Genomic DNA, 14249 nt, shown 5'->3' on the forward strand with positions numbered 1-14249 from the left:
ATTTACAAAATTTGAATTTCAAATTTGAGAAATTCAAACATTGTTTTCGACGACAAGATGATGTCAAATGAAAAAAATTATCAACTACAAAATTTCATAACTTTTCGAGATCTACAACTTTTATTTTGAAAGTTTTTCCAAACGAGGTCATTTGAAAAACTTAAAAAATTCAATTTCAAATTATTTTTACGGGCGGTTTTCTTAAGTAACCGTCTGTAGAAATATGATTTTTAGTGGCGGTTCCTTAGAACAACCGCCTGTAAAAATATGATTTTTAGTGGCGGTTTCTTGCCTAAGCCCTCTTCTATGTTTGACTGGCTTGCCTGGATCACCATTGAGGATAATTCTAGATGTCGTTGATGCCCATAACAGCCATACCACGTCCCGCCATCTGTCCAAACCCCAACTGCTGCATCACTTCTAGCAGGTATTTCCAACGAACATTGTCGAAGGCTTTTGCAATATCTAACTTAGACAAAAAAACATTGGAGTTTTATTTCTATGGAAGTGTTGGATTGCCCCTTGGATGTATTGGAAGTTGTTCTGAATGCTTCTCTCTTTTAAGAACGCACTCAGACTCTTAGATACTATTGTTTCCATGTTTGGTGCAAGTCTGTTCGCCATCACCTTGGCCAGGATTTTTGCCACACTGGCTTATTGGTCTGTAGTCCTTGGTCGACTGAGTGTCCTCTCTTTTGGGCAGCAGGGTAATGTTTTATTGTGTAGAGTAAATTCCAATGGCGATCTCTTAGATTGAATATTTCTTCCAATGCTTTCATCAAATCTGTCTTCACGGTGTTCCAACAATGCTTGTAGAACAATCCTATGTATCCATTTGGTCCCGATGCCTTCTCTGTCGGAGCTTCCAAGATCGCCTAATGGACCTCCTTCTCGGTTAATGGCTCATCAAGGTGTTGCAGATCATATGGCTATATGTTTAATAGGTCCCAATTTATTGTCTACACTCTCTGTGTGTTGTTGTTCCTAATAGTGCAGTGAAATAAAAATGCAGCACTTTCGCTTTGTCCGGATGAGGTGTTAGCGTTCGACCATCGTGCTAAAGATTGGGAATGAAATTTCCCCTTCTTTGGCCAGCTTAGGGCACGTTCGGTTCGAACGGAATCTAGTACCGGAACCGATCCTGTCAGGATCGGTGTTGTATTTTATATAGTCAAAGATCATCAGGAAGAGTTCCGGCTGGAAATCAGGCTAAACGAACGGGCCCTTAGATGAAAAATGTTTGTGTTAGCATCTCCCATTTCACTCTTCTTCTCACAGGTCTTTCCCTCCTCTCGTCATCCGGCAGTACTCTCTTCTCCCGCAGCCGCTTGCACCTATCTTCTCCTTAAAACTCCGTGCGTGGTTCCTGGTGGCCGTGCCCCCGCGCCCGGCAGCATGCCGGTGGGTCAAGCCGGTGGGTCAAGCCTGCACCCTAGCGGTCGAGCTCATCGTGCTCCAGCGGTCAACCATGCGCGCAGGGCTCCAGCGTCCGAGCCTGCAACACCTGGACAGCCAAGCCTGTCGCCCTGGCGGTCGAGCCCCCGACGCCACGCCCCCAGCTAAGGCACACGCAGTATTCTTTGTCTACTAGGGCCCACTAGTGGGAGATGAAGCTCGGATAAACTATTTTTTAGCTTTGATTCACCTTCGCGAGAGGTAGAAAAATAGATGGACGGATGCAAAAGGAGTTTTCAGTAATTTGCTTCTTGTCTGTATGAACGCTGATTAGTGCACTGCTGATGAAAATGACATGGTCAAGTGGCAGCATAATTGTCATGTTATGTTTATTCGTCTTTCAAAAAAAAAAAACAATTGTGGTGTATATCGGTCGAGCGCCGACAGATACATAGACAATTCCAGAGTCCTCTGTTCAGTAAGCCGAGAGGACTGGCTGGGTGGACCAGCGCCACACACCCTAACGCCTGGGTGATGTGCCCAACTTTCTAAAAACAACACCTCTGGTAGGCACTTAAGAAGTTATGTCCATAGGAACATGCCGAGCGTAGACCATTTAAAAAATGCGTGGAAATTTTGTCGGACAGATTATATGCCATCGAGTTGCTTGTTGCTGTCTCACCGCTGAGATGCGAGGCAGCTGTAGTGATCGTGGCTGGTGCCAGCCATCTCCATAACTCCATTATTGTCTAGAGTTTCCTACAACATGTCAACATGTAATTCATGTTTTGGGAGATTATGGGTGATGGGTGACTATAGGGCCATAGGGGGTGGCGCATAAGTGAAAGAAAGACAAAAGTGTCTATTAACAGAAATATATGCATGTTAGGAGGATACCAAATATCCTATGCATACTTGGACAATAAGACTTTACCTCTTAAAGCGTTAATCTTTATCACTTTGAATGAAAGATATTATATTAAGCCAGTGGCCTTTTTGTTTTGAAATAAATATTCTAGTAAGTTAAGATTTCGCCCTCTGTCATAGAGATACCTACACAAGTTGAATGCCCAATTCCAGTGTTGTAGGTAACCATTTCATAGAGTTGGCAACCGTTGTAAGATTTTTGAATTCACAATGCTTATCTCCTTCATCTTTAGCACTTCACTAGAAGCTTTTGTTTTGGTACCACTGATCATGCTTGTGCTTTCTGCATTCAAACTGTAAGCTGGATCTAAGCTGCAAAAGAATGAAAAAAGTATTGCTATATCAACATTGTTGTGAACGATAAATAATTTCTGAAATATATATGTATCTCAAATAATATCTTACAATATTTCACTGAAGTTTTGCCTTGGTGGCATGTCTAGTTCATCCAAACCTCTATCAAACATTTCCAAGACCTTTCCTATGGTAGGACGATGCATTGGTAATATTTGAATGCACCATAGGCCAATCACACTCATTTTTTTGGCGATTCCTTCATTTTCACTTGTCACTTCACATGCCGGTAACCCATCATCTTGACCAAAGTGGTCATAAATCCAATGTGGAAAATATTTTTCACTTGACTCTTGAGCCACTGATTTAACATTTTTTCTGCCTCCAACCATCTCTAGCAACATCATTCCATAACTATAAACATCCGATTTTGTTGAAACAACTCCGAAGGTTCGAGAGTGCACTTCAGGAGCTATAAACCCAGGTGTTCCTCTAGCACCGGTCATAGAAAGCTTACTCTCCTTGGTACGGCACAACTTGGCCAAACCAAAATCAGCAATCTTTGGGTGAAAGTTTTGATCAAGAAGGATATTTTGAGGCTTGATGTCGAAATGGACTATGCGTGTATTACAACTATGGTGCAAGTATTCCAACCCCCGAGCAATCCCAATTGCTATGGTATAAAGCTTATCCCATCCTAAAACTGCCTTAGGATTCTCTGAGTATATGTACTTATCCAAAGAACCATTTGGCATATACTCATATATTAGGGCCCGCTTTGAGCCTTCCAAACAAAACCCAAATAAGCTAACAATATTAATGTGTGATGTCCTGCCAATGCTCATAACCTCGTTCACAAACTCCTCACCATCACCTTTGGAGTCATGCAGGAATTTCACTGCAACAAGACGACCGTCATCTAGCCTTCCTCTGAAAACCATGCCATAACCACCTTCCCCAAGCTTATTATTCAGGGAGGATGTTATCTTTGTTAATTCTGAGTACTTGTATCTTTTTGGAGCTAGTGATCCATGTGCTAATAGTAGGGCCTCAATGTTCTCTTCTATGGTGCTGCTGGTCTTCTTGCATAGGAAAAACCTTAGTTTTTGTGTATACCATATCAACACATATATACATGGTAGGAGCAAGCTTGCAGCTACTGAAATCGAAACTGAAATTAAAGTAGATGTTATTTTCTTCTCACAAAACATTGAGGTGTTATAACATGAACATTCAGATTTAGAGGCCATAAACAATTCAAATTGTAACTGTGAAAATAAATTATAAAAAGCCACGTATTTTGCTCCAAGCCATATAGTTTTACATTGAAAGCTATAAATTGTGGGCTGACAGTATTTATGTGCAAAATACATGTATATATGTTAGAATTTTTGTTATAGTTCTTCTAAGATCTTCCAAGTTCCAATAACTGAAACTAACAATTAACTTATTGCATTAAAGAACTATATATAACAAGTGGAATTTGGATTATTAGCTATGAAAGAATGTCAAAAGTAGCATACCTATTAGTGCTATCTTCCTGCCATTCCCGTTGACACCTAAAATAGCATGGAAATTAATTTAAAAATGAAATAAGTAGTGGTATAAAGATTATTGCTTTTGTAAAGGAAGGAATGATATTAAAGGATTCAATATTTTGCATATGAAATTTGAAGCATGCAACTACCTTATGTTGACTTGTACTATATATGCTACTGTCTAAAGTTGATCGTTGTATCCAGAGGATGCTTGAACTTATCAGCCATTATACAGTGTACTTTTTAGCATCAGCATAAAGGTCAAACGAATAGGGATGTATGCGATATATAATAAGCTGGCTGGTTTGGATAGGTAGAAGACCGGAATAATGACGAAGTTGATTCTTCTTAACTGTAATAAAGGTGACACATTTTTATCGATAGCGACTATATGTCACTATATTAGCCAACTTTTTGGATGTATGTGACACCTTAGGTCTTGTTTAGATCCAAAAACTTTTTTGATTTTGATACTATAGCACTTTCATTTTTATTTGACAAACATTGTCCCATCATGGAGTAACCAGACTTAAAAGATTCGTCTCGTGATTTACAGATAAACTGTGCAATTAATTATCTTTTTAATCTATATTTAATATTCTATGCACGTTTCTTGTAAAATTTTGGGTTTTTGGGTGCATACGCCAGTTGCATAGTTTTCAATACATAATCTAATAAGAATTATGGTAGTTCACAAATAAGATGAGCAATAAAGCAGAAGCCATTGTTACTCTTGCTTGATCTATATGTATCTTTTGGTCTCCCTATTCTCGAAATAATGTGTGTTTGACTGTTTTGACATCTCTTCCAATTTGGTGTATGGTAGGCCAACTTTACTCCTACTTCCAGATTAGCAGACTAATGCTATTTCCAATAAAGAACACTAGGCGAAATTGCTGGGCGTTTTTAATTTGCTGAACTCACCGCACTTGCCACCAGAGCAATCACAGGCGAACTTGGTGCCGTTGTCGCCGTCGTAGCTGCATTCCCCGCCGCTTGCCATGCACTTGGGGCAATCCCCTGGCACCCCGTTCCACTCCACGAGAAACCCATTATTCATGCTAGCGATGTAGCCATCCCCATTTCCATCAGGAGCCCCGAGAACCGGCACGACACTGAAGAGGCAGCCTTGTGGGATGCCGCCCTGGATGCCGTCGCTCGAGAACTCCCGGCCGTCGCCGAGCCGGACGAAGGAACTGTTGTCGCAGGCCAGGCTATGGAACCCAGTCGAGTTCGCCGGCGTAGAACCCCCCGTGCACTTGCCAAGGAAGAGCAGCTCCTTATTGGCTCTGCTGAAGACGAACGTCCTGGGCGAGAAGATCGAGATGTTCATCGTCGGCGGTGGGCAGCCGGTGTCGAGCGGGAGGTTGTGGTCCACCACATGGAAGGATTTGTTGCTGGGGAAGATGCTGAGCACCTGCCACGCCTGGTACACGGATTTGGTCAGGAACGCGCGGTTGCTGCTGCACTTGAGCTTGAAGGACGGCGGTCCGCACGGCGGCTTGCCGGGCTCCTCCAGCCAGAACGGGTAGGTGATGTTGAGCTCCCCGCATGCCTTGGGCCAGCAGCCTGACGACTCTGCCGCACTGGCCGCCGGCGGAGGGAGGAGGAAGGAAGCGAGTAGCAGCAGCAAGAGCGGTTGCATAGTGGATTGGGGATGGAGGGGTGGCAGCGGCAGCCGGCAGAGTGGTTTGGATGTCGGAGTTCGGCCAGGGACTGAGGCTGAGGGACCTCTCACCTCCGGACCCGAACAGTGAGCAAGGACGGGAAAGGAACGAGAACCGGAGGGCGAGGGATCTGATCTTATGATGACGACTTTGACGACGGGAGAAAGGACGGTTGCGAGTCACCGGTCGACGGTCGTGGTCCGTTATATAGTTGGTCAAAGTTAAGAAAAATTAACTTTCATTAAGCGAGAATGACTTCTAGCTTGTTCGCTTGAGCTTATGCAGTTATTCAGCAGTGTTTTTCTCTCACAATAAATTCGTCAACAATACTTCCTATTATGGCTTATTAGCCAAACGAATAAGGTTCACAGAGAGACTATGCTATAGTAGTAGTTTTAGATTACTGCCAACTTATTACCAGCTAAGCCCCTTATCAAGTCCCTTATCTAGCAATTTTTCGCTAAGTCCCTTATCAAGTCAGCGGGTTAACAAGCTGAATCGGTGGTTTGGGTTGCCAGGTCCTTTGCTTCTCGGTCTCTCCTAATTAGGAGGCTCATGTTCTAGCTGTTGGACACTTTTTTTGCGCCGGTGCCCAACGAATGAAAAATTCTCTCTATATGCCATATATAGTACTCCGAGTAGTGGTTTTTAGATGAGTCCTAACTGCGAACTTATAGTACTCCGAGTAGTGGTTTTTAGATGAGTCCTAACTGCGAACTTACCGGCTGCTGACGGCGGCGACGGTGGCGGCAACGGCTGCTCTTGCCATGTCAAGAGGAATCCGTCACTGATGAGCTCCTTGTAGTTTGCTGGGTTCGCTTCGCCGGACCTCACAAGCATCGGCACGACGGTAGCGTTGCAACCCTCCATGAAGTAGCTGCCAGGCACGTCGGGACGTTTGGCGACGCCAACCAGCGTCTTGTTCCCGCACGCCGTGTCCACGAGCCCGCGGCTCTGCCGCACCGCCTGCGTCGGCGTCTCCTCGCAGTTGTAGAAGATTATGTTCTGGTTAGCAGGGCTGATCGAGAACGGGTAGCCGAGCTTGGCGGAGCAGTTGTTCTTCGGGGAGTAGCAGGGTTGTTTGAAAGAAGAAGAAGCAGAGGCGTTGAAATCTTCGAGCTTGTGGACGTCGGCGATGAGCAAGGAGGTGTCGCCGTAGAAGATGTCGAGGATCTTGAACCGGTAGTCGCCTTTGTAGGACCCGAGGTAGGGGGTGTTGTTGGTGCAGCGGACCTGGAACCCGAGCACCCCACAGTTGGCCTCCGTTGCGTGGTCGGCGATGTTCCCGAACGGGAAGGAGATGTTCACGCCGCCGCATACCACGGGGGAGCAGAGCTCTCCTCCTTGCCGGTCCGCTGCCGCCGCCGCGAGCATCACCCATGCCGTCCAGAGCGAGGAGACGAGGGAGAGCCCACGACAAGGACGGGGCCACCGCCATGGGAGGAGCATAGCATCACAAGAGGTGAAGGTGATTCCGAATCGGTGATGGCAGAAGGGAGATAGAAAAGAAAGAGATGACGAGGGATTGAGGGCGCAAGTGGCTGACTAATATTAGGTGAGTCCGGGCGTCCTGTGTGTGGACACTGGACACTGTAGGAGGCCGAAACCTTTGACTGAGACGGCAATGGCCGTCGTCATCCGCGCACGGGAATTCCTGAGGTGCCCGATGGACACTGGTGGACAGTGGCAGCCACTAACATGACCCAGCTCCGGCCACTGCCATGTCGCGAGGAAGCCATCCTCGACGAGTTGCTCGTAGTCGCTAGCGTTCACCTTCTTGCCAGACACCCCGAGCACCGGTACCGTGGTAGCGATGCAGTCCTCCAATAAGTAGTTGCCCGATGGACGGGGCAATATTGCGACGACTGTCGCTGAGTCATTGGCGTGGTGACCGGATCGGAACGCTTGGTGCTCATATTCTTTCGTTGACGCGTCGTCAGAGCACTAGCTAGCGAGCACATTCATAAGCGAAGAGGAGAGACGAGATCAATCAAACTATATAATGGCAGCAGGTGAGGATACGTGACGCCCCGCAAGGGAATAAGACATGAAGTCCTGAACCGCACACTCGTTTACCCGGGGCTCCGGCGTGTCCACTGCGCGCCCACACACATTCTTGTCAAACTCGTCAATGCCACCAACACCAAATGCACTCAGTCTGACTAGTCGAAAACCTTTGACTAGTCCAAATGCACTGCTATATGCCTATCCCCTATTAAATCCTCGTTTGTCGGTCTTGAATTCTCAGAAAATGAGAGTGATCTCGTAACTCGTTACACTAGACGTAGTTCAACTTGCTAGACTTTTTCATTATCGAACTTGATTATTCATATTTAAGTTTTTGATATAGGTAATTATACTTTTCATGATGGAGGAGCCCTTCAAGGAGCCCTCTTACTCTAGGCCTTGTTTAGTTCCAAAATTTTTGATAAAATGGACACCGTAGGACTTTCGTTTGTATTTGACAAATATTGTCCAATCATAGACTAAGACTCAAAAGACTCACAAATTACAAACAAACTGTGTAATTAGTTATTATTTTATTCATATTTAATGCTCTATATATGTGCCGTAAGATTCGATGTGACGGAGAAACTGAAAAAATTTGCAATTTTTCTTTTAGAACTAAACAAGGCCCTAATGTCTCTACGGCTATGCTGGTGGTCTCGTCATGTTCTCTAGTGGAGTACCAGGTGACGTCCGGTACTCTAGCTGTTCCAGTTTTTGTAGCTATAATAATAGCTATTCTACACAAAAATGATTGGGAATTTGGTGTTTCTGTCCCTATATCAAACCTCAATAGTGATTTTACCCCTCCTTTTCTAACGTTGTAATTTTACTCTTGCTATTTTGAAACGAAGCCACCGTCTACCCCTGGTTTCTAAGCCCGTTAGTAATTGCTGGATTAAATGGCAAAAGAAAATAGAAAAGAAAAGGCAGGCGGGAGAAAAGACAGCAATGCCCCAGTTCGGAAAAAAAATGCGTCGGTCCTTAGGGTTGCGGCTCCCGAGGTTGGCGGCGCTCCCTCTCCCAGGTGCGGTTCCGGGCGGCGGCCCTCTCCCCAATCCGTCTCCAGGCTGCGGCGCTCCCCCTCCTCGGCGTGGCTCAGACTTCCGGCTCCTGGCAGCAGTGCGGCTCCCGACGGCGGTGGCTCCGAGCAGCGGCGCCCCCACATACGTGGTAATGTGGGGAGCTAGCTCTCAAATTATAATTAACAATTATAATATCGCAGCTAAATGATTTTCTAATCGGCAAGATGGTCTTTGCCTAAGAAGCCTCAGTCGTGCTCACTATTCTTTGATGACGACCTGGGCTGTAGCATGGAGGGTGTTCGATGAAGGCTTTGTTTAGTTCCGAAAAGTGTTGGAATTGTAGTTTTTTTTGTTTGTATTTGATAATTATTATCTAACTATAGACTAAGTAGGTTTAAAAGATTCGTCCCGTAAAATACAAATAACTGTGAAATTAGTTTTTGTTTTCATTTATATTTAATGCTCTATGCATGTGCCGCAAGTTTTAATGTGACGGAGAATGTTGAAAAGTTTTTGAACTTTGGGTTATCTAAACAAGGCCGAAATGTCTAGCTGATCAATTTACAGTTCAACCAAACATAAATTAGTGCATGAAAGTCACTATGCACATCCAAATTGTTGATTTTCTCCAAAATGTTTGCTGCCAACTTGTTAATATGAAAACACAGGGTAAAAACACAATATAAAAATAAAACATGGGTAAAAACGCATGGACAAAGTTGTCTATTTATCTAAAAGTTAACACGTTAGAGTCATTTCACAGATAGTCTTCCTTCCTTTTGAAATTACAGGGTAAAATCACAAAGTTAGAAAAACGAGGGTAATATCACCATTTCGCTAAAAAACAAGGGTAGAAACGCTTAAGCCCCAAGATGATTTATTAGTTCCAAGGCCTTGTTTAGATGCGAAAAGTTTTTGGATTTTGACATTGTAGTAGTTTCGTTTTTATTTGACAAACATTATCCAATTATGGAATAACTAGGCTTAAAAGATTCGTCTCGCGATTTACAGTGTGCAATTAGTTTTTGTTTTCATCTACTCCCTTCGTCCGTCCCTGAAAGCTGCTATTCCTAGAGCCAAAATTTGTCCATTAAAAAATGAATTCGTAGAGTACTCCGTCCACCACCCGGTTTAATATCTCATTGTGTTCCTATCTAATTATTACGGAGTACTACTCCTTGACCGTGCCTTCTCTCATGTCTCTCATCTGGACCACGCATCCTCCTCTCATCGCAGGTTAACAGCCGCTGGATGAGTAAATGACTGCCAGCACATAGCCCGAAGCAAGTTAAAAGAGCATGGCTCCAAGCAGAAAATCAACGATTCATGTGCACTTAATGAGGGATAGTATAGTCTTTTGGCAGCTCTACTAATCTGTTGGAATTTTACTAGGAATAACAGCTTTTAGAGATAGAGGAAGTATATTTAATGCTCTATATATATGTGTCATAAGATTCGATGTGACAGATAATTTTTTAAAAAAAATTGGTTTTTTTGGTTGAACTGAACCAGGCCCAAGAGTGAAGCTTACTTTCGGTCGGCGTCTTCCATGTCAAGAGGAAGCCGTCACTGATGAGCTCCTCGTATTTGCTTGCGTTCGCCTTGGCATAGTTTCCAAGCACAGGCACGACAGTCGCACCGCAGCCGTCCAAGAAGTAACTCCCGTCGGACTCGCCGTAATGCCCTCCGACGCGAGCAAACGTGCTGTTGCCGCATCTCGTCTCCACAAGCCCCTCGTCCGCCGCCGTTGCCGGCGCCGGAGGCGCCAGCGCCTTGGTGCAGTCGTACAGGATCAGGTCCTGATTGACGGGGCTGATGGAGAACGGAAGGGCGACCTTGGTGGAGCTGTTGTTTGTGGGGATTCGGCAGCTCTCATCGTCATCGACCACGGAGCTGCTGTTCAAGGCTCCGAGCTTCTGGAGCCTGTGGGAGTCGGCAACGACCAAGGAGTCGTTGTTGTAGAAGACGGTGAGGATCTGGAACCAGTGCTGGTACCGGCTGTATCCGAGGTACGGCGTGTCGTTGACGCAGCGAACCTGGAACCCGATCGCGCCGCAGTTGGTGCTCGTCGCCTGCTCCTGGACGATCCCGAACGGGAAGGAGATGCTCACATCGCCGCAGAGCACAGGCGGACAGTGTCCTGCTGATGCTGCTGAGGCGAGCATCAGCGGCAACGACAAGACCATCCACACCGACGAGAGGAAGGAGGTCGAGGCCATGGGAGGAGGAGCGTGGTGGGGTTTCCACCATTGCAGTAGCAACGAGCCAACGAGACAAACAGGGGGGGAAGGGGTGATAAGGCACAAGCGGCCGCCAGTCAATGGTGAATTCCTGGAGGCACTGTATGTGGCGGCCGCAACCTTTGACTGGGGACATTTCGGATTCGGAGGTGACCAATTGACGACGGGGGCACAAGGCCAACCTCAACGGCGTTTCAAGCAACACATCTATATTTTAAAAATAGCGTAAAAAAGTTTAGTTTTTATGAAACTCTCTCTACTTTTAGGTCAATTTTATTAGTGTTTCATAAGGAGTTTCATGCACATTTAAATAGGACACCATATCAGCAAAAAGAAGCTTTCTGCATGAAACTGGAAAAAAAGAGAAAGAAATTGTTTCATCCCCACAAAACCTTTCAGCGGTGTTTCCAAAACGTCGGAAACGGTATGAAACCCACACTGAGAGCTTCCTTCGTTTGTTCTTGTTTATCGTTTCTTCATCACGACCCGCTGGGCAAGGCTCCGCAGGCACGCCATCAGGTGCAGAGTATCGCCACAGGCAAGGCTGCCTCCACCGCGGGCAAGGCCGTTGGTCCGCCACCGCATGCTCCGTTCAATGCGGGCGCCTGCTCCGCCGCCGCGAAGCGAGCACGAGCGCTGCCGCGACACGCGCAGCTCCTCCGCGGACTCATCGCCACGGGCAAGGCTGCCTCCACCGCAGGCACGAGCATGAGTGCGAGTGCGAGCGTTGCCACGGGCGCAGCTCCTCCGCGGACTCCGTCACCGCAGGCGCAGCTCCTCCACGAGCTCCTTCGCTGGGCACCAACGAGGAAGGAGGGCGTGAGCTCCATTGGGCGCGAGCATGCCGGCCACGGGTGCGAGGGGATGAACGGTGGGGAAGAGAAGGAAATATAGAGAGAGAAGCCTATGGGACCTACCGAAGGTTAAATAACCCTATGAAATTGTGTATTGAAACTATCCATTGTGAGAGAGACCTATTTCATGCATAAGTTTTGCTTTTTGAAAACTGAGAAGTGAAATCATGCATTGAGACTGACCTTATGAAACTCATATCATCTCTCTTTTTATTAATACGATGTCACATAACATATTTAATGTTCATAAAACTATAATAAAATTTTATTAAGACTGGTCTAACTAAGCAAGGCCGATGCCGGATGCGCACTCTGATGGGCTAGACGCGCTCGGGCGCTCCTGTTGGCCAACAATCTTCTCTCGCTATTGTTTGTATCCCTGAAAAGTTGTCTAGAACCGTACTCTCTCCATTCTAAATTATAAGACACTCTAAGAATTTTGAGAGTCAAACCATCTTAAGTTTGATCAAAATTTATATGATATGATAATAACATTTATTATATCAACTAAGTATCATTAGATTCTTTATTGATTATATTTTCATAGTATATCTATTTAGTGTCATAAATTTTTGTAATTCTCTCTATAATTTTAGTCAAATTTGAAATGTTTCGACTCAGATCCTTCAATATCTTATAATTTGGAATGAAGAGAGTAGCATTTTTATGCCATGAGGCTAGTCTCAATGTACAGTTTTATGACACAGTGTAAAAGAGGTAACCGAGCCAGATGAGTTTCATGGGGATGAAATTTCTCTCATCTGATGAAACTCTCTCATTTAATGATCTTGCCAACTCAGCAATTTTACGCACTCTATTAAATGTGTATAACACATCAATAATAACATGTATTGAGACTAGCCTGACAACCTACTGCATGTATACCAGGCATGTGGGAGAAGAGGAATCGCTTAGGCGAGGGCACAAATGAAGTGAATCGTGGACCAGTTAAGAAGATGAACCCGTCAGGCTGAGGCCTTGTTTAGTTCCCAAAAATTTTGGGAAATAGACACTGTAGCATTTTCGTTTGTATTTGACAAATATTGTCCAATCATGGACTAACTAGGCTCAAAAGATTCGTCTCGTCAATTTCGACCAAACTGTGCAATTAGTTTTTATTTTCGTCTATATTTAATATTTCATGCATGCGTCTAAAGATTCGATGTGACGGGAAATGTGAAAAATTTTGCAAAATTTTCCGGGAAGTAAACAAGGCCTGAACTCAGATAATGTGACTAGTGGACTTGTTAAGCAGGTCCACCCGTCAAAGCAGAAGCACTGGGGCGGAAGTTGTGCCAGCCTGTCAGCCTTCACACGTTACCGTGTCGCACCGCCGGGACAGACAACTACTAAATTTCAAGAGTTATTTATAAAATCTGTTGAAAACGTTTTTTTTCAACAATAATCAAATTTATTTTTAAAAAGTAATTTGACTAACCACTTAAAGATGCTCTCAGCCTTCACACGCAAATGGATCCCTTCACGAGCGGTAGCCACGGCGGAGCCACCATCACAAGAGTTCCAAAGTCACCGACCGATTGAAAAAGGAGTTTTGAAACAGTTTCAGTGATTTGCTTCTTGTCTGTGAAGAATGCCGATCAGTGCACTCATGAAAATGACATGGTCAAGTGCAGCATTTAAGCGGAGAGGACTAGCTGGATGGACCAGTGCCACACGACCTAACGTCCACTCTCTATAGCCTTGTTAAAAGTTTTTTAAGTGTCACGTTAGATGTCACATGGGGGTGTCATATGAGAAGTTCAGATACTAATAGAAAACAAATTACAGAAATTGTTAGGAAACCTCAAAACGAATTGTCTATTTGTTTGGTTGATAAGCTATGACAGAAAATATTATTCGTTGATTTGTTGTGTTCGTTCCGAGAGAAATAGCTTCACATCATATTGTTGCGGGTACTTTGGGCATATTAGCGGGCCTATTCCATCTAAGTGTTCGTCCGCCTCAACATCTATACTCTATACGTATGAGCAATATTGAGCCAACGGGTGCTAGACCAAGTGGTCAAGCACTTTCTGCGGCACCCCACGTCCCAAGTTCGATTCCTAGGTGGGACGAATTTAGGAACCGGCTGGTGGGTGGGTGTGTGTGCGCTTCGGTGCCGCTTCACTCACTGTGCCGGCTGGGTAAAAAATCCCCCTCGTTGCTGGGGCAGGGTTCGGGGGGTTTCTCGGTCGGGGACTGAGGTCTGGTCCAGTCTATGTGATCGTTGTGGAAGCGCTATAAGTGCCGCACAGCCATAGGATATGGCAGGCATTTAATATTGTGAGGGGGGTCTTCCCCT

The 14249-nt window shown here is 45.2% G+C and overlaps 1 protein-coding gene across 4 annotated transcripts; it reads right to left on the reverse strand.

The window, feature by feature from the left end:
* Positions 1760–11134, reverse strand: LOC8073335 (LEAF RUST 10 DISEASE-RESISTANCE LOCUS RECEPTOR-LIKE PROTEIN KINASE-like 2.4). 4 transcript variants are annotated; one of them, XM_021458039.1, is made up of 6 exons: positions 10396–11134; positions 10224–10227; positions 8933–8972; positions 6533–7164; positions 2728–3815; positions 2238–2634 (listed from the first exon to the last, which is right to left on the reverse strand). In XM_021458039.1, the coding sequence occupies exons 1-6, from the start codon at positions 11070–11072 to the stop codon at positions 2493–2495; spliced, it is 2583 nt and encodes an 860-aa protein (XP_021313714.1). In that variant the 5' UTR covers positions 11073–11134; the 3' UTR covers positions 2238–2492. The 4 variants fall into 4 exon arrangements, with proteins under 4 accessions (XP_021313713.1, XP_021313712.1, XP_021313714.1 ...); XM_021458038.1 differs by lacking the exons at positions 8933–8972; positions 10224–10227; positions 10396–11134 and adding exons at positions 1760–2144; positions 4140–4175 and having other exon boundaries at positions 2453–2634; positions 2728–3787; positions 6544–7530; XM_021458037.1 differs by lacking the exons at positions 8933–8972; positions 10224–10227; positions 10396–11134 and adding exons at positions 1760–2154; positions 4140–4175 and having other exon boundaries at positions 2453–2634; positions 2728–3787; positions 6544–7530.

Source organism: Sorghum bicolor, chromosome 3 (assembly GCF_000003195.3).
Source record: "Sorghum bicolor cultivar BTx623 chromosome 3, Sorghum_bicolor_NCBIv3, whole genome shotgun sequence".
In the NCBI taxonomy this organism is placed as follows: domain Eukaryota; kingdom Viridiplantae; phylum Streptophyta; class Magnoliopsida; order Poales; family Poaceae; genus Sorghum; species Sorghum bicolor.

Coding starts and splice junctions, on each gene's coding strand:
- LOC8073335 (XM_021458039.1), bottom strand. CDS start 11,072: ATGGCCTCGACCTCCTTCCTCTCGTCGGTGTGGATGGTCTTGTCGTTG. Junction 3,816..6,532: donor CAGCAGCCGGTAAGTTCGCA/GTTAGGACTCAT, acceptor ATGTTTTGTGAG/AAGAAAATAACATCTACTTT. Junction 2,635..2,727: donor CAAAACTTCAGTGAAATATT/GTAAGATATTAT, acceptor ATTCTTTTGCAG/CTTAGATCCAGCTTACAGTT.